The 22,937-nt window shown below is 40.7% G+C and overlaps 1 protein-coding gene across 2 annotated transcripts in view; it reads left to right on the top strand.

Annotated features, from left to right (window-relative positions):
- The window catches only part of LOC116979728 (erythroferrone-like), a 70,542-nt gene that overhangs the window by 40,391 nt on the left and 7,214 nt on the right, over nt 1-22,937 (top strand). The window contains exons 2-7 of one of the 2 annotated variants that reach the window (XM_033031463.1): nt 1,102-1,215; nt 6,637-6,739; nt 10,638-10,840; nt 11,536-11,644; nt 14,488-14,578; nt 20,674-20,752. In XM_033031463.1, coding sequence (XP_032887354.1) covers nt 1,102-1,215; nt 6,637-6,739; nt 10,638-10,840; nt 11,536-11,644; nt 14,488-14,578; nt 20,674-20,752 — 699 coding nt within the window. The remainder of the gene's footprint in view (nt 1-1,101; nt 1,216-6,636; nt 6,740-10,637; nt 10,841-11,535; nt 11,645-14,487; nt 14,579-20,673; nt 20,753-22,937) is intronic. The other variant, XM_033031465.1, reaches the window with a different exon arrangement.

Raw genomic sequence — 22,937 nt, forward strand, 5'->3', positions numbered from 1 at the left:
CCAATTTACCAACCCACCCTTGATGCCTCAAGCCCATATTTACAATGTTGAGTTCTTGGCCCCGCGCAAACAGACATATTCCAACTGCTTCTGAGTGAGTTGCAAAGTCTCACAAATTCCAATTTGCCATGAAGTGCCAACAATTCCTCTTAATAAATCTCCCTGTGCTTTCCCCCTGCTCTTTCTGAAATGATTCATTACGTTTTAAATGACTGAAATGTAAGCAGAAAAAAAACAACAAAGAAAACAATAAGGCTTATTCATTCACACTAAGCAATACAGCAATGGGCTGGGCTAAGGGGGTTTTCATTGCCACACCCAACCCTTCTTCTCTATGAAACCGTCCCACCTGCGCTCAAGAATATTCATGAGTAATAAAGAAATTAGAAGCAAAATTTAAATGTATGTTTGGTAATCAGTTAAAAAATGCACAGTAAACACACAAACATCCTTAATCTTCAACATTTGTATTCAGTAGTTTAGCATGTGAAGAAGGCTCCACACTGTCCTTTCACATTCTGGGACTGGGTGATACAAAGGGTCACACACTGTCTTTTCATATCTGGGACTGGGTAATATTGTGATCCAGACACTGACCAAGCTTTGTAATGAAAGTCCAGTTTGTCCAACATTTGGAATGTGCTTCAAAGATTTCCAGACCTATTACATTGCATGAAACCTTTAGTTTTTAAATACACCAGAATGTTTATTGATGTCCAATATTTATTAACCAGAGAGAACTTAACTCTGAATCTAATACATTCCTCATTAGACCATGGAATGCAATGTTTTTCACGCATCTCTTATCCCTTTGTACACCTTTCCAGAGTGTGCCTGTTGGTCCAGAATTGAGAGAGCCTCTCTTTATTTAACCCTCCTGTGCTTAGTCTAAGAATGTGAGTAGTAAATATTGCTCATATTAAAATAGTAACAAAATAAGTTTCAAGTTCCGCGGGGCACATTGCCAAATGTTACCTGAATTAGCTCATTCTCTGCTCTCTAAAAGCTTTTGCAGTCCCTGCCAATTGATGACTATATTCCATGACTCGTATTTTTTTCTCGGGATCTGAATTCCAGCCTCATTTTTCACCTTCTCTCCAGCAGCTACTGGATTTGCCTGTGGACCCACGCGATAGCTGGCTTCTGTTTGTAGAGCACTCAGAGAAGGGTGTCAATGAAAAGAAGAAGAATAAAGGGAAAGCACGAAAAACACAGGTAATCATTGCAAGGGCATTGGGTGAGACAAGGAGGTGGCAATGTGCCAGAAACACATGCATATTTAAGAGGAATTAGGGTGAACTCATTTGAAATCTGAATGTCCACTGTTTAATGTGAACATGACCTAATATACCACTAGGAGTCAACCTGAAAATGCCTGGGGTGATAGTGTGTGAGATTAAAAGGTCTAAGTGAAGTCTGGTTGTTTGGGAAGGTAATATCACTATAGAATGGGTTCAATAGATTGGGTTTATAGTCACAAACCAACACCAGGTTAGACCCAACTGCGAGCCTAGACCAAACTAACATGAACATTTTGGGTGCTATAATCTGTGCACCCGTAGCCACCTTCCAAATTCCACTGCTGCTTAAAGTTTATGCTTTTGCGCCCCTGATATTTCTATCCCAACATCTGCAGTTTCATCAGTTGACGTGTATCCGATTGCCTTGAGGGTTAGGTGCCTTTAACTTGGATTAAAAACCCCAAGTTGCTTCATTTATCAAAAGTGAACACCAAGCCACAGAAGTTGAAATGAGCAGTGGGTCTCAAGACTGAACAAGAAGGTGAAAATGGAGGTTTTTAAAGGTGCAGTGTAAAATGGAGGGAAAGTTCAGAGAAGGGAGTTACCATGAAGTCAACACAGGCAAAGACACATCCCCAATGGTGAAATAATAGATGCTGGAATCGTGTCAAGCGTGTTAATTGCTATATATAGACAGTGGAACAAATTTTACATACAGCAAAAAAATTTAAATAAACAGGATGATGGAAGAGCTCAGCGGGTCAAATAGAATCTGTGGAGGCAAAATGTGTAAGTTGACATTTCAGGTTGAGATACAGGACTGATAAGGACGAAGAAATAGTTATAATATATAGGAATGCGAAAGACTCAAGAGACTCAAGACTCAAAAGGTTTTATTGTCAAAGATGAATGGGGATAAGGAGAGATAAAGGCTGGAAGGTGATAAGAAAAATCAGATGGTGATGGGTTGATGGACTGATGCGGTTGAGGGGATGGCAAAGGTAAAGACAGACAGAAAGGAGAAGTAAATTTGGTGGGCAGGAGAGTGTGTGGGGAGGTGCGATCTAGAACTGGGTTGTCTGAAATTGAAAAAAAAATCATTGTTCATGCTATTAGGTTGCAAGCTATCTAAGCAGAATATATGATGTTGCTCTTCCATTTTGCACGACCTCTCTATAGTAATAGGAAAGGATAAGGGCAAATAGGTAGGTGTGGGATGGGAAGGTGAGTTACAATTAATGCAATGGAAAGGCCAAGACTGTTGTGGACTGAGCATAGGGGCTCTGCAAATAGTCACTTACTGTACACTGAGGTCCACCAATGTAGAGGAAGCCACATCATGAGCACCAAATGCAGTAGACTTGGTTGGTAAAATGTGCAGGTGATTTGGGCTGCTTAGATCCCTGGGTGTTGATGAGAAATTAGATGTAGGGATAGGTGTGTTACACCTCCTACAGTTGCTGGGGCAAGGTCTGGGGGATAGAGAGGGATAAGTGGGCCAGGTAGTCACAAAGGAAGTAGTTCCTGCAGAAAGGGTGTGAAGCGGGACAGAGTAAATAGGAATAGCATCTTTGCATGAGGGAGAGCAGGAGGATGTACATTTGTGGTAGCTGTGGGAGTCAGTGGATTTATAGAAGATGGCAGTGGCATGTCCATCCTGAGATGGAGACAGAGATCTAGAAAAGTACGAGCAGTGTCAGAGATAGTTCATGTGTGACGATAAGGGAAATGCAAAAATAATTAATTATTGAGAGTGATGAGTTACTCAGATATATCCTTTACTAGGAACCACCCTGTGTCGAGGAGGGACCTTTGTGTGGCCTATCTGAAATGATGATATGATTATGTGAGAGCTACTGCCTCAGCACCAGAGAAAGGGCTGCGCTGAGATGCTGTCAGTGTGGGGTTAGCACGTTCTCCCTGTGACTGTGTGCATTTACTCCAGTTTCCTCCCATGTCCCAAAAACATGCAGGTTGGCAGGTTAACTGTAAATTACCTCTAGTGGGTAGATGAATGATAGAATATGAGAATTAATTAGAAGTGAGGACATATTTTTTGTAAATGAGTTTGCAGAGAATTAATGGGTGCTTAATGGCTGGTGTGGACTCGGTGGGCCAAGTAACCTCTTTCTGTTCTGTTTAGTTTAGTTTAGTTTAGTTTAGTTTAGTTTAGAGACACAGCATGGAAGCAGACCCTTCGGCTCACCGAGCAGCGATCCCCATGCACTATCACTATCCTAAACACTAGGGACAATTTACAGAAACCAATTAACCTACAAACCTGCACATCTTTGGAGTGTGGACGGAAACCGGAGCACCCGGGAAAAACCCATGCAATCGCAGGGAGAACGCACAAACTCCATACAGACAGTACTCGTAGTCAGGGTCGAACCTGGGATTCTGGTGGTGTACGGCAGCTGGTTTACCGCTGCACCACTGTGTTGTATGTTCTGCATGACTCCTTGAGTCATAGCATATGCTGCTCACATTAGGTTATCCTCAGCTTCTATTAAGTCATTTTTAGTGGGAGGGACTTAGTGTATTAAATTGACAATTTCTCATTCATCCAGCAATGATTGAGAAGACGTTGAGAATTTAGAAATGTTAGACATGTAGATTGATGACGGACTACTTCCTATACTTACATCATCCCGTAGTTACTAACCCAATTTAATCAATCACAGCTGTCACAATGGCAACATTCAAAAGCATCATCGGTACCAAGCTGAAGTACTGAAATGTATACATCAATGTTGGTAGCAATTGTGCAAAACAAAATGAGGATTCATGTGAGATTTAAAAAAATCTCAGACCAATTTCTGAGTGTTCTGGTATTAAAAATAGAGAACGCTGGCCAACTTCATATCAGACACTGTTCGCTTTCACTTATTTTGTTATCAGTCTGACATTGCTGCAGTTTCAACATTCTCTCTCTTGTTTTCCGATCCCTCCATAGTTTGAATCATCTATATCTTTGCAACTTCAGCTTGGTTTGGGAACAGATCCATCCAAAGAATAAGGGGTAGGCCATTTAGAATGGAGATGAGGAAAAACTTTTTCACCCAGAGAGTTGAATCTGTGGAATTCTCTGCCTCAGAAAGCAGTGGAGGCCAATTCTCTGGATGCTTTCAAGAGAAGTTAGATAGAGTTCTTAAAGATAGCGGAGTCAGGGGATATAGGGAAAAGGCAAGAATGGGGTACTGAATGTGGATGATGAGCCATGATCACACTGAATGGTGGTGCTGGCTCGAAGGGCCGAATGGCCTACTCCTGCACCTATTGTATATTGTCTAAGACCGCAAGAAATTGCAACAAATTGTGCCCAGACCATCACACAAACCAACCTCCCTTCCATTTGCTCCATTTATACCTCATGCTGCCTCGGCCAGCAGCATAGTCAAGGTCGAGTCGCACCCTGGCCATTCCCTCTTCTCCCCTCTCCCATCGGGTAAAAGTGTGAAAACACACACCTCCATATTCAGGGACAGTTTATTCCCAGCTGTTATCAGGCAACTTAATCATTCTACCACAACTAGGGAGCAGTTCTAAACTACTATCTACCTCATTGGTGACCCTCGGACAATCTTTTTACTGGCTTTACCTTGCACTAAATGTTATTCCCTTATCATGTATCTATACACCATAAATGGCTCAATTGTAATCATGTATTGTCTTTCTGCTGACTGGTTAGCACACAACAAAAGCTTTTCACTGTACCATACAATAAGCTAAACTAAACCTCCCCTGCTCTTCAGAGACTGCAGGCACATAGTATAGCTACTAGTTCAGTAATCCAAAGGTCTATTCCAGTAATTATATGAATTATAATCCAAATATGGGAATTTGAACTAAGCTGGTGAAGTTACCTGTAATCATATCCAACAGAGAAGGAAGCTTAATGCCATTGCCGAATCTTGCATGAAGATAACTCCCATTCGTATGGTTGACTTTGAAATGGGTCTATGTGATGGTCCCTCCTGGAGTACAGCGTAGTTTCATATGAACTAGAGGTGGTAGAATAAAAACAAATTAACCATTCAGTATCAATTGACACACAGTGGTGCAGCGGTAGAGTTGCTGCCTTACAGCACCAGAGACCCTGGCTCGATCTGACTACGGATGCTATTTGTACGGAGTTTGTATGTTCTCTATGTGACCGCGTGGGTTTTCTCTGGATGCTCCGGTTTTCACCCACACTCCAAAGATGTACAGGCTTGTAGGTCCATTGGCTTCAGTGAAAAACTTTCTCTAGTGTGTAGGATAGTGCTAGTGTACGGAGATCGGTGGTCAGCGCGGACTTGGTGGGTCTGTTTCCGTGCTGTATCTCTCAACTTAACTAAACGAAGCTAAACTAAACTTTGGATTCAGACACATTAAAGTCAGTCATCTCAACAACCTTGCAAAAAATGCTCCTTGTGTTCATTTGTGTACTGGTCTCTGAATTTAGCGAATTGACTTAAAGATTAACCAAATAGCAACTTGATTTTATGGTAATCGCCGTATAATTTCTTGCAGTCAACATGATACAATCTTCCATCACAATTCCTAAACATGCAATGACCCATGTGCAGGATAAATGCATAAAGGCTGGAGGATAGAATCCTTAGCATTATCTCCTCTTCACACAAAATCTCCAGGCATTAGGTCAAATATGGGCATTAAAACCTAATTCTGATTAAACTATGATGAATCATTGCTCTTTCGTATTGAACAACACGATAGAAGCACTGAGAGTGGCAAGGGCCCAGAGAGTGGTGAGTGGTGAATCTCTGGAATTCTCTGCCACAGAAGGTAGTTGAGGCCAGTTCATTGGCTATATTTTAAGAGGGAGTTAGATGTGCCCCTTGTGGCTAAAGGGATCAGGGGGTATGGAGAGAAGGCAGGTACAGGATACTGAGTTGGATGATCAGCCATGATCATATTGAATGGCGGTGCAGGCTCGAAGGGCCGAATGGCCTACTCCTGCACCTATTTTCTATGTTTATTCTGGGTGGGGCACGTCAAAATCCTTCATCTATCCACAACTATATTGGTAGGAGTCAACACTGCACAGTTCTCATTAAGCCATGGTAAAATTAGGTTACATTATCGATAGTTTTGTTTAGAATTAGTAAAATGCCCAGTGAAATGATATAGTGCCATGTTGGTAGTGGCTGAGTCTCCTACAAATTCATGGAAGGAAACCAGCCACAGCCCCTCAGAACTTAGGATCGGAGAGAAATGGTCAGAATCAATACAAGGGGATGTTCCACCATATGAAGGGTCCAGCACCAGAGGCACAGTCTCAGAATAAGTTGCTGACCATGTTGGGTTGAGATGGCAAATTCCTTCATACAGAGGGCTTTAAACCTTAAGAAATGTCACCCTAACAGGTCTTTATGTTTTCCCTTTCCAGCATGGTCTTCCAGGTCCGCCAGGTCCCCCGGGACCTCAGGGACCTCCAGGGGCTGTTGTCACACATGAGGTGCTCCTGAAAGAATTCAAAGAGATGCTGAAAGGTAATGTCAAATTTGATAATTTTATCATTCAACACTGCTGACTGTTCATTAACACTGATGACAGTTGTAAGTATAATAAGGACTGATAATAAGGTGTAAATAAGGTAATCAAAATGACCAAAAATTAGGCTGTTTTCTAACACAATATCATCTCCAAAAGGAAGATGGCTACCGTCATCAATCACAACACCACTCCTCTCTCACTGGCGTGCATATCCAGGCCTTTATTTTCTCTGGAACGTAACAAACAAAAAGACAGTTGTTGAATTGGTGAAGAGTGAATGAGTTGTCTTGGATGTAGGTCAGAAGTGACTGTATAACAGCGGACATGATAGAATCAAGATATTTGTACTTGCGTTTGATGGGACAGGAATAAGCTGAAACAATGGCAGAAACACCATTTCAACAACCTTTAATCCAACTGTCTCATCTTTTCCATGGACGTCCAGTTTATTTACACCCCCTTTTCCAATCCAGAGAGCCTCTGTGCCCTCTGGTTCTTCATAGAACAGAGACACAATCAGTTCCCATCAACTAATATCCACCCTCACTTGATGGAATGTCTCCTCACCCTTAACGACGTCTTTTTTGGACTCCTCGCACTTTCTTCATTAAATGTGTAACCATAAGCTGTTGCATGGGACCCAGCTATCCTTGTCTTTTTGTTGATTACATTGAACACTCCTTGTTCCAAACTCAAACTTTACCACCAACTTTCACGCTGTCCTCCAATCCACGCTCATTTGCTGTAGGGAGAAGAAAGAAAGACAGGAGTGGGATGTGTTTGATTGTGTTGGCTGTTTTTCCGAGGCAGTGTGAAGAGCAGATGGACTCAATGGTGGGACATCTGGTCTGTATGTTGGACTGAGCTAAATCTACAATTCTCTGCAATTTCTTGTGTTCTTGAGCAGAGCTGTGCCCAAGCCAAACTTAGATACAACCCGACTATACTTAACTGGCACATAAGAGGAGATGAGGCCTGCAGTAGATTAGCCATGATCGTATTGGATGGCGTGAGAGGCTTGATGGGCTGTGGCCTACACTTACTCCTGTTTTCTTGTGTTCCAATGTTCTAGGCTTCACACAAAGAGTCCTCATTCTCTTCATTTCCTTCTCAAACTGTCCATCATGCATTTCTGAGTATGTGCTCATCACTTTATTTACAGACGGCTATGTTATACTTTTCTCTTGGGTTTTTGCAGAACTCACAATGTGACCTCACCCTCCAGGAAACCTCTACCTTTCTTTCTTTTCCCCTGGTCTGTCGTATGTTCACCAATGCCTAATGATTCACCAGGCAATGCCAGCTCTAGTCTACAGTAAGGACCAGGGTTGGTGATTGCAAATGTCAAGTGCCAGAGACATGTTGTTTTCTTCATTCTCTAAACTCTGCAATGCCACTACTAGAGTCTATCCAGGTACACTAATTTGCTGGTTACTTGTACTCAACATTAATGGAAAAAGACTGTCCTTCATGCATCCACTTGGTGATGTGTACAAATGAAAATCTCACAATTGCAGAGATACCTGGAGAGGGAAGGTTTAGACGGATATGGCCCAAACGCAGGCAGGTAGGACTAGTGTAGAAGGGGAAGCTTGGTGGGCAAGTTGGGCCAAAGGGCCTGATTCTATGCTGTATTACTCCGTATCTCTAGAGCATTAGGACAGACTGCAACATCTTTTTATGTCAGTCTTATTGAACATTAGTTTAACCATTGAAGACACAATGTGCTGGAATAACTCAGTGGGTCAGGCAGCATCTTTGGAGAACATGGATACATGACATTTTGGGTTGGGACATTTCTTCTGACCTGAAACATCACCTATCCATGTTTTCTAGGGATGCTGCTTGACTCGCTGAGTTACTCTAGCACTGTGTCTTCTTTTGTAAACCAGTATCTGCCCCTCAATATCCTCTGCTCCAAGGAAAACAAACCCAGCTCATCCAGTCTCACCATCCCAAGCAACATCTCGATTAACCTCCTTTGCACTCTTCTTCAGTCCATTCACATCCTTCCTATGGACTGGCCGACAGAAGTGCATCATATTGCAACTATGACCTAATCATTTAAAAAAAAAGTTGTCCCATGATCTCCAAGCTCTTATATTCCGTTTCCTGGCTAATGAAGGCCAACACTCTTCATCAACATAGAAACATAGAAAATAGGTGCAGGAGTAGGCCATTCGGCCCTTCGAGCCTATCACCGCCATTCAATATGATCATGGCTGATCATCCAACTCAGTATCCTGTACCTGCTTTCTCTCCATACCCCCTGATCCCTTTAGCCACAAGGGCCACATCTAACTCCCTCTTAAATATAGCCAATGAACTGGCCTCAACTACATTCTGTGGCAGAGAATTCCAGAGATTCACCACTCTCTGTGTAAAAAATGTTTTTCTCATCTCAGTCCTAAAAGATTTCTCCTTTATCATTAATATCCCACACATAAACCTATCTACTAGTGCTGCCACCTACAGGGATCTATGAATTTATTTACCGAGGTCCCACCTTAATACTCCCTAAGAGCCAATCTCCTAATTAAACCCTCAACAATGCATCCTCTTACACTTATATAATTAATCTGAGATGATGAGAATGGAAATAAACTATATAATTTTCAATGAAATGAAGAAATAGAAATACCTAAAGAATAGATAAAGAATAGATAATTAGAACAAGGGATGTAATTGCAAAGGCCAAGAAGTACAAAAGTACTAATCTAGGAATTAATTTGCGAAGATGTGGGATTGCAGATTTATACGTTTAGGTCAAAAGAGTTTCTGAACGCAAAAATAGGATTTGGTTTAATATGGATAAATGTTAAACAATATAATAAAGGAGACAATAATAAATCTTTAACGGACATTGATTAATCTTCAATTAGGTTACAGATTAATTAATTTTAGTGTGCCCTTAATCTTCCTTGCACTGTTTAACTATTACACGCAGAAACCTTTACTGTTATATATCTACGTGGCTCACATGCTGTGTTTAATATATGCCACAATCCTCACTCTAATGCACCTTGTATAGCACACAATATGTTACCTCTCTTTCAGTCTGTAGGACATCATCATATTTATTGTGCTGTTAAATTACAATTACATATATTACTGGTTCATTTAATGCTCCTGCTAACTTCTAATACAGTATCATCTACATTCACCTTTACTTTATGATATCCATTGTATGAATAGCTATTTATAGAATTATTCATGTAATTGGCAGAGAAATAAGCAAATCAATCTGCTGTGTCAATTCAATCAAGAATTATTTTCTATAATCCCCAGTTCTTGATTTGCACCCATGTACAGTATGTTATAGCACATCAGTTCTTGGTCCCACTACTTAAATGCGAAGGGGTTATGGAGTGCTCAGAATGAGCTTCAGACCCCCCACACCTCACCCAACCTTGGGGTAATATTATGTTTCCACACACATAATTATTAAAGAGGTCAGAGCTGAGATGTTGGCTACTATTGCTCACTGCATTAAAGCAGTCTGGACTGGAATGTGTATTAACATCATTTAAGTTCCTTATTTCACCTTGTTTAGTATTTAATGGCATCTACTAATTCTACTAACCTATTTATATTATTTTATGCAATTTCTAACATTTTCCTTCATGGCATTTCCATTTCCCAGATCAGCATTGCTAATGCATTTTAATAGATCCTTCCATGCATAATGTCAACTGATGGACGGGAGTGTCAATGAAAATCATCACAGTACCTACCAGAGCTTCTCTGCTGGGAAAGATAATATAAGGGTCAGGGAATGGGAAAACAAAGCAAAAAAAATAGCAGCAGAAAAATTCTACAGTATTTAGAATTGGTATGAATAAAGAGGCTGGATATAATATTCTACTTCATCCAGTTCAATTTTTATTTCTGCAGAAGCAGTTGAAGAAAGAAATAGAATTGCTTTGCAGGAAAAGTGCCAAGAATGTCCAGTGATTCAGGACAGTCTTACCTATCATCCCCTGTTACCAGCAGAGATGGGCCAATATCACAGACTGGAAGCAGCCTTTCACTGCAAGCTAAAGGATAACCTTGTGATGAACAGAAAAAGTGTGAGAGAGCTGCAGAACTTTCATATCGTGAGTGCATTTATTTTCAAAGTAAAGGACTATCATAACTCTTTACACCAATGTTAGTGAACAATATAAATAAGAATGTATATTTTCACTGTTAAATTCCTGAATAATTGATGGGACATAACTGGGTGATTTAAAATCCATCATTGTTGGAGTGAGATGGGCATTGCCCCCTCTATCCTGATTCTAGTATGACATCGACCCATTATTTCAGGTCCGTAGTTATTTAGCAAGAAAGCTTGGTACCCAACACACAAAGGTCTTTGGGGGTGCTGTTGTGGGGATGGGCAAGACAAATGAAAAGTGTGGTATAGATCTCACTGGCTGACTCACATCTCTGGTTGTCATGCTGCACAATTTAACCTGGGATCTGAACAGCAATTCAACCCAGACAGATAGAAAGAAGGTCTCCAGCTAATCACTACACAAATTCCAGGTGAATTCTGGTTGTGTTTGGTGTAGCATTTCTCTTTGTAACATCAGTGAACTTTTAAGATGTTGATATGATGCTCTGCAGATTACCTATATTAATTTGTAGTGTTTTCATACCTTCATTCAAGTAATTAAGATTTTGTTACAAGATTTTGCAGTATGCATTCTGGAGACTTCATCTTTAAAAGTTGCTTAGTATGGATTATTACTGGGAAATGTTGAAGCTGAGTCTGGCTAAGTTATTTAATACATTTGTCTCTTCTTAGCCTGATAAGGATGGTGTATTCCTACGAGGAATTGGCCTGAATCTGACCAGCGGCCAATACGTGGCCCCAGTGGCAGGGTTTTACCAGTTCTCCGCCAACCTCCATATCGGTAAGGACACATAATGTTATCGGGGATTAACTAATCTGTAAGGGTGAATGAGTTTACTGTAGAGTGCAGAACTACTGGAGTAGATCTCAATTTCTAGAAGAGTTGTATAAAATGGGTGAAGCCAGTTTGCATCTCCCCCAATTGTATCTCCAAACAGAGATATAAAAGGGAGTTGCCACTTGCTCTACACTATCAACACCGATGTATTTTTCAGCTTGAAGAATGATTAATATGCAATCTGACAGGAACAGTCATATGTCTCAGTTTTCATCAGATTGTGAGATTAAATAGCGAACAACTACATTCTCGCTAAAATTTAGAAGATTGAGGGAGGATCTTATAGAAACTTATAAAATTCTTAAGGGGTTGTTCCCGATGTTGGGGAAGTCCAGAACAAGGGGTCACAGTTTAAGGATAAGAGGGAAATCTTTTAGGACCGAGATGAAAAAAACATTTTTCACACAGAGAGTGGTGAATCTCTGGAATTCTCTGCCACAGAAGGTAGTTGAGGCCAGTTCATTGGCTATATTTAAGAGGGAGTTAGTTGTGGCCCTTGTGGCTAAAGGTATCAGGGGGTATGGAGAGAAAGCAGGTACAGGATACTGAGTTGGATGATCAGCCATGATCATATCATGTTGCAGGCTCGAAGGGCCGAAAGGTCTACTCCTGCACCTATTTTCTATGTTTCTATTCACTTTCATTTATACCAAAACTTGGAACGTTGAGCCATCATCAAGAATCATCTTCTGTTCTGGAATCACACAAAAGAGAAGGAAGCCTTTCAAGGCATCATGTTTCTGGGAAGAGCCACTGAGAACTTCTGTACTTTCCTAGAGCCTGGCAGATCTTCCTTATCAAGTGTACAACCAATTCTATATTGTCAGTTTCAGTATCAATGGCATAATATCATCAGTCTGAAGAAGGGTTTCGGCCCGAAACGTCGCCTATTTCCTTCGCTCCATAGATGCTGCTGCACCCGCTGAGTTTCTCCAGCATTTTTGTGTACCTTCTATATTGGGATGTTACCTTTAAATCGGCTTCCACTACCAAAGCTGATTGTAAAATCTCATCTCATCATTTTCCTTCTTTATAAACAAATAAAAACATTATATATGAATGTGCCTTGATTAAATTGCCTTGAAATTGGTCGCATCAGTGTATATATATATTTTAACTATATGTTGCTAGCACTGGCTGACGGAATCAAGGGATGTGGGGAAAAAGCAGGAATGGGGTTCTGATTTTGGATGATCAGCCATGATCATATTGAATGGCTCGAAGGGCCTTTTGGCCTACTCCTGCACCTATTTTCTATGTTTCTAAGAGAAATATTTACTGTCCATCCCTAATTGCTGTGGAAAAATGGCGAGCCTTTGCACAAGGGAGGAGGAAAAGAAAGAGGTTTGGTAAAGAGGCAATGCAATTAAATTGCGATAAAGGTTAACAATCTTGGTTGAAGAACATGAATGTAATATAGGAAGATGTTTCACAATCAAGGCAAATATGAACTATAATTTATGGCATAATTTATCAGTATCCGAAGTGAAGAAGTGATATTTCAAGACTTTCACCAAAAGTGAAAAAGTAATATGATTGCAAGAAGAATGGCTGTACTGTGAGTCTCATTTGCAGTATATTTCACAATGTCTATCATCACTTCCAATGATCAACTAATATTTTGCCCCAAAATTCAAATAATTACTTTACTTTCAGACAGTGAAGTAAATCTCACATTGTTACAGTTACACAAACGTATAGTGCTTGGTAGCTATTCAACCTTGACATTCGTATCACTCAGACTTATAACTTGCTGTCAAATTTTCATGACTGTGCACAAAAGATGGAGAATAGTGACTGGGCAATAATTAGTCTAACGGGGACAAGTGTGTTTGTATGTTTGTAGCTCAATGGAAAACAACACATGCTGGTCATTCTGGGAATAGGGCATCAATGATGCTGAAGAGATCAATGATGAGGCCATCTGTTTACCTTGTTCCTTTTTTCTTCTGAATCACCAGCCAAACTGCAAATGGTATAAGCATGCACTGCATAATGTCTCCTGCCTTCTGCCCACAAGGGAAATATCGCCCCTTTGTCAGTTCAGGTACAACATAACTAGAAAATTCCCATGTGATGGAGGAAGGAGAATGTGAGGATGGTGAGACACCATCACTGCATAACACTAACCAGATCCCAACCTCAGCAACTATGATCTACTGTGGATTTTGTTTTGGTTGCTCTATGGACTTTAGTTTTACACTATTATGGTCTGCTAACCTTGCATTACTGATTATAAATGTATTGTATTAATGATTACTGTATATTTATTTTTGTGTTACTGCATCAATAAACCTGTAAACCTGCAGTGTATAAGAATTTGTTACTTTCCGGTATACAGTATGGCAATTAAACACCTTAACTCTTGACTCTCTTGATGTAGCCACCTGCTCAGTGACTATCCTTGACTTTGAGTTTTAGTAAAATGTAGATGGGATCTCCACATTTCCTCTGAGCACCTTCCTGATAGATTGGAGATACAGGGGTTGAAAACAACCCGGAGCAGGGCCTTACATTGCCCAGCGCGGCTTTAACGGCCGCGGGATTTGCCAGCGCCTGCCGGTGGCTCCAACATCAAGACCCGGGCAGGGCCTTACATCGCCTGGCACAGCCATAATGTCCGCGGGACTTACCATCGCCCGCCGGGTATTGAATGACGGTGCTGACTCAAAGGACCGAATGGACTAGTCCTGCACCTATTTTCTATGTTTCTACGTTTCCAGCCCCATATCTGATCCAAAGAACTTCATGTTTTAAAGGTAACAGTGTGTTTGCTTTTTTTTCAGAACACAGAGAGCCTCAGAGAAGAAGGCACAATAGGCCTCAAGATAATATCCGAATACTCATCTGCATTGAATCTCTATGTCAGCACAATATGTAAGTGTGATGATCCACTGTTGCCATGGGACCAGCAAACACAATCTAGTAACAGAACAACAAGCAAATCCAAGCATATCTAGATTGATGTAAACAGATATGGAATAGGAACCCGTCACTAGAAATATACAGGCAAGCCTGTATGAAAGGCCTGCCAGTAAATTGAAGAAAGTGCAATGGTCCACATGCTTTCTCAAACCTTAGCTGTTCAGTAAGGATCAAGGGACCTTCAATCTCAACTCAATTTTCTCGTACCATCACCACAAATCTTAATGTCTCAAAATCTGTTGATCTCAGTCTTGGATGCACTCAACAATCAAACCCTTTAGGGTAGAGAATTCTACAATATTGACTACTTTCCAATTGAAGAGGTTTCTCTTTACCTCAGTCGCTGACCATTTATCTTGAGACATTCCAGCCATGAAGAGAAACCTCTCCCAGACTATTCTATCAAAGCCTCCCTTGATTTCATTTAATAAGGAAAAAATGAATGATCCTGTGGTCAAGAGGGAAGTAAAGGGATTGAAGGTTGTGCTAAGTTGCATCAATTCGTCAAAAATAGGAAAGGTTGAGAGGGATCTGAGTCTAACGTGTCCAAATAGGACTACTGTAGGTGGGCATCTTGGTCGGCATGGACCAGGTGGATCAATGGGAGTGTTTCTGTGTTCTGTGGCTCTATGACGATCAATGCAATTGATATTTGCAACAAATACTCACAAGGTCAAGCAGCTTCTGTGAAGAGAGAAAGAGGATAAAAGTGTCAGATTGATAACCTTTCAATAGATACACTGACGTGTCCTAGATATCATACATTACATTTCAAAATTTAATAAATTCTGGAAATGTCTATAAACTAGCAGCACACCATCCAGATAGCATAAATCATCCATCCAGTTTGACAATCAGCCAACAGCAAGTAAATACTGGTAGTTGACAATAAGATTCTCAGCTGCTCCAACTAAAATCTCATGATAGCTTCAAACAAGTCTCCTCCAATTTACAGACATGTTTTGGCTAATTGTTCAAATGAAAAGGCATGGATCCGAAAGTTAACTTACTCATTCCATGTGTGCTGCCTAACCTGCTGAGTATTTCCAGCATTTTCACCAGATTTCCACTTGTTTTTACCTTTTCCGATTAATATTTTTACTGTTACTGTACGTTGAGCTCCTTTCTGACATCAATGGCCACGTCAAGATCATTGGAACTAAGAGTAGTATGAACCTGATCTTGGAAGGCAACTGCATGTATAATCATGACTCAACAGTCACTTAAACATCCCATCAATATTCTGTTCCATAATTTGAATAGAGGCACATTGGATGATGATAAAATGGACATTTCATTATATGATCCTTGGAGATTAATTTCACCCTAAGGTGCCATTCAGTGGAACATGTCGGTACAGGCATGCTGTTGCCTCCTGGAATTACTGCTTTGCCTTTCATAGATTAATAAATCAATGATGTTGCACACCTTCTGCTTCATTACCGCAATATAACGCTACTCTATTACCACTGTACACTAGCACTCTGCTACTATTATGTATCTCTATAAAACAACAGTATAATACTCTCTATATGTGTGCATTAAAAGAACAGGAGTTTGCTCTCCAGTCCCTCAAAATATCTGCCATTCAATGAAATAATGACATATTTTACTCCAATGCATGCCCATCTTTGGCCTGTCCCTCAAAAGACTGACCGACTGAAAATCTGAGTTGTGGAGATAGGTTCTGAGATTGCTAAAATTCTCTCTGTGGACAAATGTTCCGGTTGAGAAGTACAGTTTTCCCTGAGAAGTACAGTTTTTTTTATAGATTCAGCGTGGAAACAGGCCCTTCGGCCCACCGAGTCTGCGCTGACCAGCGATCACCTTGTACACTAGCACTATCGCACACAACAGGAAAAAGTTACAATTTTTACCAAAGCCAATTCACCTACAAACCTGTATGTCTTTAGAGTGTGAGAGGAACTGGATCACCCGGAGAAAACACACATGATCACAAGGAGAGTATACAAACTCCGTACAGGCAATATCTGTAGTCAGGATCGAACCCCGGACTCTGACGCTGTAAGGCAGCAACTCTACCGCTGACACTTCTGAAGTTCTACTTATTTGTTCCTTTGCTCTTGACTCAACTGCTGGAGGAAAAGTCTTATTCAATTTACTTAATTAGATCCTATACTCAAGAAAATAGAAGCATAGTTAATAAAAGTTGTTTGTTAATTCAACTTCTTTAGCTTCAACATTATTCTCATAAACCTCTTCTGCATCCAATTTGAGACATTTCCATTGGCATGATGCAAACTGCTGAACATGATACACTGATTAGCATCTGCATGACCGAGGGCACTCACCTGAAAAACCTCGAGCTGGATCGGCCGTCAGCGATGAAACTGCGAGCCGGATCGACCGTCTGCACACACACACACATACAAACACATCACAAAGGTGGGGGCCAGGGAAAGCGGGGGAGCGCTGTCTGAAATTCACACCCGCGATGAACAAGGTAAAAAACGGCTGGGACATTAAAGGGCCTGTCTCACTGCGGCAACCTAATTTGCGAGTTTAGAAGAGTTTGCTCTCGACTCAAACTCGTAGCATGGTCGACACGTGGTTTTAGGAGGTCCTAGGTGGTCACTGGAACTCTCCTTCATGCTCGAGGGAAGTACCCGTACACTTGCGGCCTCAGTTTGGTCGAGGAAAAACTTTCAGCATGCTGAAACATTTTCTGCGAATAAAAATTGGTCGGCATGGTTCTTTTGAACTCGTAGTGCAGTGGAGTGGGGTCGCTATGTAATTATAGGCAGTTGAGGGTAGCCGTAGGCAATCTCCTTTGCTGACTGGGTATTTTAATTGGCTCACTGGAGTTTTCAGGACCAAGGAAAACCGACCGGTAATGTTAAATGCCCGCTAAACTTTATTAAAAGTTGTCTGGCTTCTTAAAAGTGTCCCCCCCCCCCTTACCTCCCCCTCTGCCCCTCCCCCTCTCTCCCCCCTCTCTCTATCCCCTCTCTCTTTCTCTCCCCCATCTCTCTCCCTCTCTCTCTTTCTCTCCCCCCTCTCTCTCTCCCCTCTCCCCTCTCCACCTCTCTCTCCCCCACCCCCCCCCCCCCCCCCGACTCATTCTCGCGCATGGTCGACACAAGGTCCGAGGAGGTCTTTGTAACTCTCCTTCATGCTCGAGAGTAGTCCCCGCATACTCGAGACCTCAGCTAGGTCGTGGTGTATTTTTCAACATGATTAAAAATGCACTTGAGTAAAAAAAGGTTGCATGTAGGTTTAGTCGATGTAGGTCGTAGTAGGTCGTCATGTTATTCATAGGTAATCGAGGGTAGTCGAAGGTAATTGAAGGCAGTCGAAGGTAGTCGTAGATAGTCTTCAACATAGTCGAATGGAGGTCGAAGGAGATCGAAGGAGGTGGTCTTCACTCTCCACTATTCGGTATCCAATTTTCCCAAAGCTAGTCGAAGCTAGTCTTCAACATAGTCGAAGGAGGTCGAAGGAGGTCTTCTACATAGTCGTAGGAGGTCTTCAACATGACACTTTTTCAAACTCTCCTAAACTCTTCTAAACTCACCAATTAGGTCGCCGCAGTGGAACTTTAATGATTTTGCACTAGACCGCAGAATTTTCTCCACAATTCCTAGCTTTTCATTACTTAGAAAGTATTCAGATTCTACCTTTAAAACAAAAGGAAATTATCTCATACTTGCCTAGACTATCATCCATCTGCAACAAATTTGCCTGCTCAATCTACCAAATTCTATTTACAGTTATCTATGCCTATCAACATTGATAGTTATGCTATGTATCTTAGTATTATCAGGAAATTTAGATCCATGGTTCTCCATTTCTACACCTATCTCCATCTATCGACTTTGATTGCTGTGCTATGTATATTAGTCTTATCAGAAAATTTAGATACATGATCCATTTCTTCAACAATATCGTTGATAAATAGGATGAAAAGTAGTAGTGTGTAATCCCTATGGACTCATTCAAGTCACATTTTGACCAATGGAGTATGTATCTCCCCTTTGCTTCTCCTATCTACTAATCAATCCTTGGTCCACATGAAAATGTTACCTCCATTTCCCAATATTTTTATTTTTATATTACCAATATATTTGTGTGGAGCCTAATTGAAATCCTTATGAAAGTACATGTCAGATATTTCCCAATTGAAATGGATAGAGATTTAACTCCCACATCTGATTTCTCTTATCTGACTGAGCTTAGTATTTTCAAAATAGTTAGAAAGGGTTTATTTTGTGTCCTAGGATGGATTCCCAGAACTTGGGATGGAAGAACAGCTCACAGTTCCCATGATTGCGTTTGAATGACTTGAATTAAATCTATTCACAGGATCTGCAGTTACTGTGGACAGATGATAATCTTTGCATCTTCCTCTCATCCCTTTAGCTGTCTGCAACAAAAATTCAAACAAAGATCAGTCCTGTCTGAGAGCTAAAACGGAGCCTCTTTCACCAGCAATGATTGGCCCTGCAGTCTTTTGGTGCTCTTAACCCCGATGTAATTCTGTATTTTCCTGTCTGGACAAGCAACAACTAGAGGAAAAGAATGAGTGTGAAACAAACTCTTGCGATTGCTAAGCTAAACATATCTCTTTATATATAAAGCCAGCTATTAATTCCCATTTGGGAATTCATTCCTATTTGCTATATTACAGTTGAACAGCGTCACAACTTGCTGGGTGGGATTCAAACGCATTTGGATTGTACGTACATCTACTGCAAGGAGCAATAATAACAACAGCTTTCATTTGTATTTTGCATTTTAACCAGGTTTTGCATTCTACTGTGCTTTCTACATTCAAAATAGATCTGACTCAAAGCTACATAAGAAGACATTAGGTGAATTATTTAAAGGCATGACTTAGAAAATAGGTTTTAAGGAGGAAATGTAGAGGCAGAGAAGTTTGAGGAGGGAATAATATTTTTACAATATTGTTATATTACAGTCATGTGTGCTTATTTTTTCAAACACACAATATTAGTAGAAAAGGAACATGCTCAACTACAAACATTTTGCATTACAACCAGATAATGTTGGTATGGTAATATTTAAAGTTCTACAATATTGATGTCAGTACAAGTTGTCCTACAACTTTAGGCTGTGCACGCCATACGCAAGAAGAAGAAGAAGAATGTCAGTAATGTGAAATCGTGCCGCATTATAACCAGAATGATGCATGTATAGTCTCACCATAAACATTGTTATAAAACTATACATTGCTATATTATACCAAAGATTCGCACTGCATTGTAATACAATGGGACTACAAACAATATAAAATACTAAATATTTCTGAATTACAATAAAAAATTACTATATTATAGGGAAAAAGACTGTGACCACCCACCTTATCAACGGCCCTCGTGATTTTATATCCCTCTGTAAGATCAATCCTCAGGGATAAAAGCCCCCAACTTCCACAGTCTCTCCTTATATGTCTAGCTTTGCAGTCTCTAAAACATCACTATGATTTGTTTTCTCCATCCTTTCCTGCTTAATGACATCCTTCCCATTGCTGGGTGACCAGAACTGCACATGATATTCCAAATGTGGACGCACCAATGACTTGCACAGTTGCATCATGATGTTTCAACTCCTTTACTCAGTGCTCTGACTGATGAAGGCAAGCATGTCAAACACTTTCTTTACCATCCTGAAATAACTCAGCGGGACAGGCAGCATCTCTGGAGAGAACGAATGGGTGACGTTTTGGGTCGACTGAAGATGTTTCAGACTGGAGAAGGGTCCCGACCTGAAATGTCACCCATTCCTTCTCTCCAGAGATGCTGCCTGTCCCGCTGAGTTACTCCAGCATTTTGCGTCCACCTTCGATTTAAACCAGCATCTGCAGTTCTTTCCTACACTTCTTTACCATCCTGTCTACCTGGGTCTTCACTTTCAGGGAACTAGACCCCTTGGTCTCTCTGATCTACAATCGTCTCCAGGAACCTAGCATTTTCTGGGTAGCTTAGTCATAACTTAATGCATTCAGTTAAAAATACTCTTCCAAAATTATTGTAAATAATATGAAAATCTCTGTGTCTTTCTTACAGATCTTTGGAAACTGTCAATGGCCTAGGTAGCAACAGTCATATATTTACCATGTTTGTCAGTGGCGCCCTCTATCTGCAGGTAAGAAACTGAAACTGGAACACTCCTTCAGTTGTGAAATCTGTTTCTCATGACCTGTGTTAATCGGAGCAATAATCAGGGATTTGTAAATTAAACAAAATCTGTACAACATATCAGATCATAACAGATCATTCTTATTGGGTATGTGTAGCTCATGTGTCTCTCAGTATTGGTTCCAGTGCCTGTAAACAAAGGGAAACATGGAACAATTAATTCCATATTTAAATGGTAATTCTGCATCTCACTTTCTGGTCCTTTGTATATACACAATACATAGAAGATAAACTGAAAAATAGATCAATTCAAAGCAAACACTAAAATGTCCATTGTATTTGCCAAGATTCATTATTTAGTTCCACACTTAACCAACTTAACAGGATAGTGAAGACAGCCAGCAGGATCATTGGTGCCCCACTCCCTTTCCTGTTGGAGATCTATCAGAAGCGCAGCATCAGCAGAGCCATCTCCATTATTAAGGACCCCTATCATCCATCACACTTCTCCATTCTGCCATCTGGGAAGAGGTACAGGAGCATCAGCTGCAGAACCAGCAGGATGCTACACAGCTTCTTTCCACAGGCAATAAGACTGGTTAACGGACTGTGTCCCCTCCCCATATATCATACACCAACACATCTAACCTCGCCCATACTTTGACAGCTAGGCACCTGTGAAAGCAAAGCCACTGTTCGGCCTGAATGTCTGTTTTTATTTCAATTTTTAGGCCTATTTTAGATAAAATAATTTTAATTTTTAAAGCTATTTGTATTTATTCTGTTTTTATTAACCGCACTGACGGGAACTGATTGAGAAACAATTTTTTCGTTTCATCTGTGTATGTAAGTACTCAGTTAAAATGACAGTAAAGTAAATACTGACTGATACTGACACACTGAGGTAAGGATTTCCTGCAGAGGCTCGAAGCACCCATTTTAACATATCAAGGACTTAGTGCAAGGGTTCCCAACCTGGAGTAAATTTACCCCCAGGGAGTAAATTTGTTGATTCTGGATTTGTACATATTTTTTCTCATTAACTGACTGTGTTTGGTTCTGGTTCATCATTAGTTGTTCATAAATAAGTGAAATAACATTGTTATGTGCTATTAAAGTTGACAGGGGTAAATGGGACGCAAAAGGTTGGGAACCCCAGACTTAGTGCCTATCTGAGGCACCTTCCCAGACTGGTTGATACTGGAGCCAGTCACTCATTTACGGAGCAGCAAAACCTGTCATCATTAAAGGGGTCACAAAAGACTTCTAAAGAAATGATAAGAAAATGAAGACTTTGTTTTTCATGAATATGGAGTCATAAACATCCCCAATCTTCAACAGTGCTAATCTAATTTCCTTACAAATCATATCTCCTCTCAACTCCCACTCAATTATTCCTCCTCTCAGTTACTTGACCTTCAGATCTCCACCAAACCCTGATTTTTATCTATCCCTCTAATCTTCTTCTTTGTGGTTACCATCAAATCACAATCTTTTCCACCTTAATCCCCTCCCTCTCACAGTATCTTCCCTTTTCCTACATTTCAGCACTATTTCTTGCTCTGTTCCTCACTGCTCCTCAATTTCCTCTCTTACCCAATCTCCAATAGATTTGTGGCCTTCTCACCAAACCTTTACCTGATCCAATCTTAATCTTTCCCCCTTTCTCTATATATTCTCCACACCACCCAATATCCTCCTCTCCCTTTTCCACATGATACTGATTTCAATAATATCACATTACTGACCTTCACCTATCCTGATCAGCATACTTTCCTGATTTCCATTTTTCAGATCTCTAATCTGCAACCTTGCTGGTTCATATCTCGGATCTCCAACCTGACCACATTCTGGTAATGGAAAAGGCCCAGTTTTGCCTGGTCTCCTTGCTTCTCAGTTTCAGATGTACATTTCAAAGTTGCCATGGCTTGTGTCCATATTTAGAATATAGAACAGTCCAGCACAGAAACAGGCCTTTAGCCCATCACATCTATGCTGAGCAAGATGGCAAACCTAACCTAATCTCATCTACCTGTCCACGGCCCATACCCATTTATTCTGTACCTGTTCATGTGCCTGTACAAATGCCTATTGAACATGGCAATTGTATCTGCCTCCACCACCTCCCCCAACTGAACATTCCTGGCACCTACCACTCTCTGTGTAAAAATATGCCTCCCTAATTCAATTTA

Source organism: Amblyraja radiata, chromosome 13 (assembly GCF_010909765.2).
Source record: "Amblyraja radiata isolate CabotCenter1 chromosome 13, sAmbRad1.1.pri, whole genome shotgun sequence".
NCBI classification, from domain to species: Eukaryota; Metazoa; Chordata; class Chondrichthyes; order Rajiformes; family Rajidae; genus Amblyraja; species Amblyraja radiata.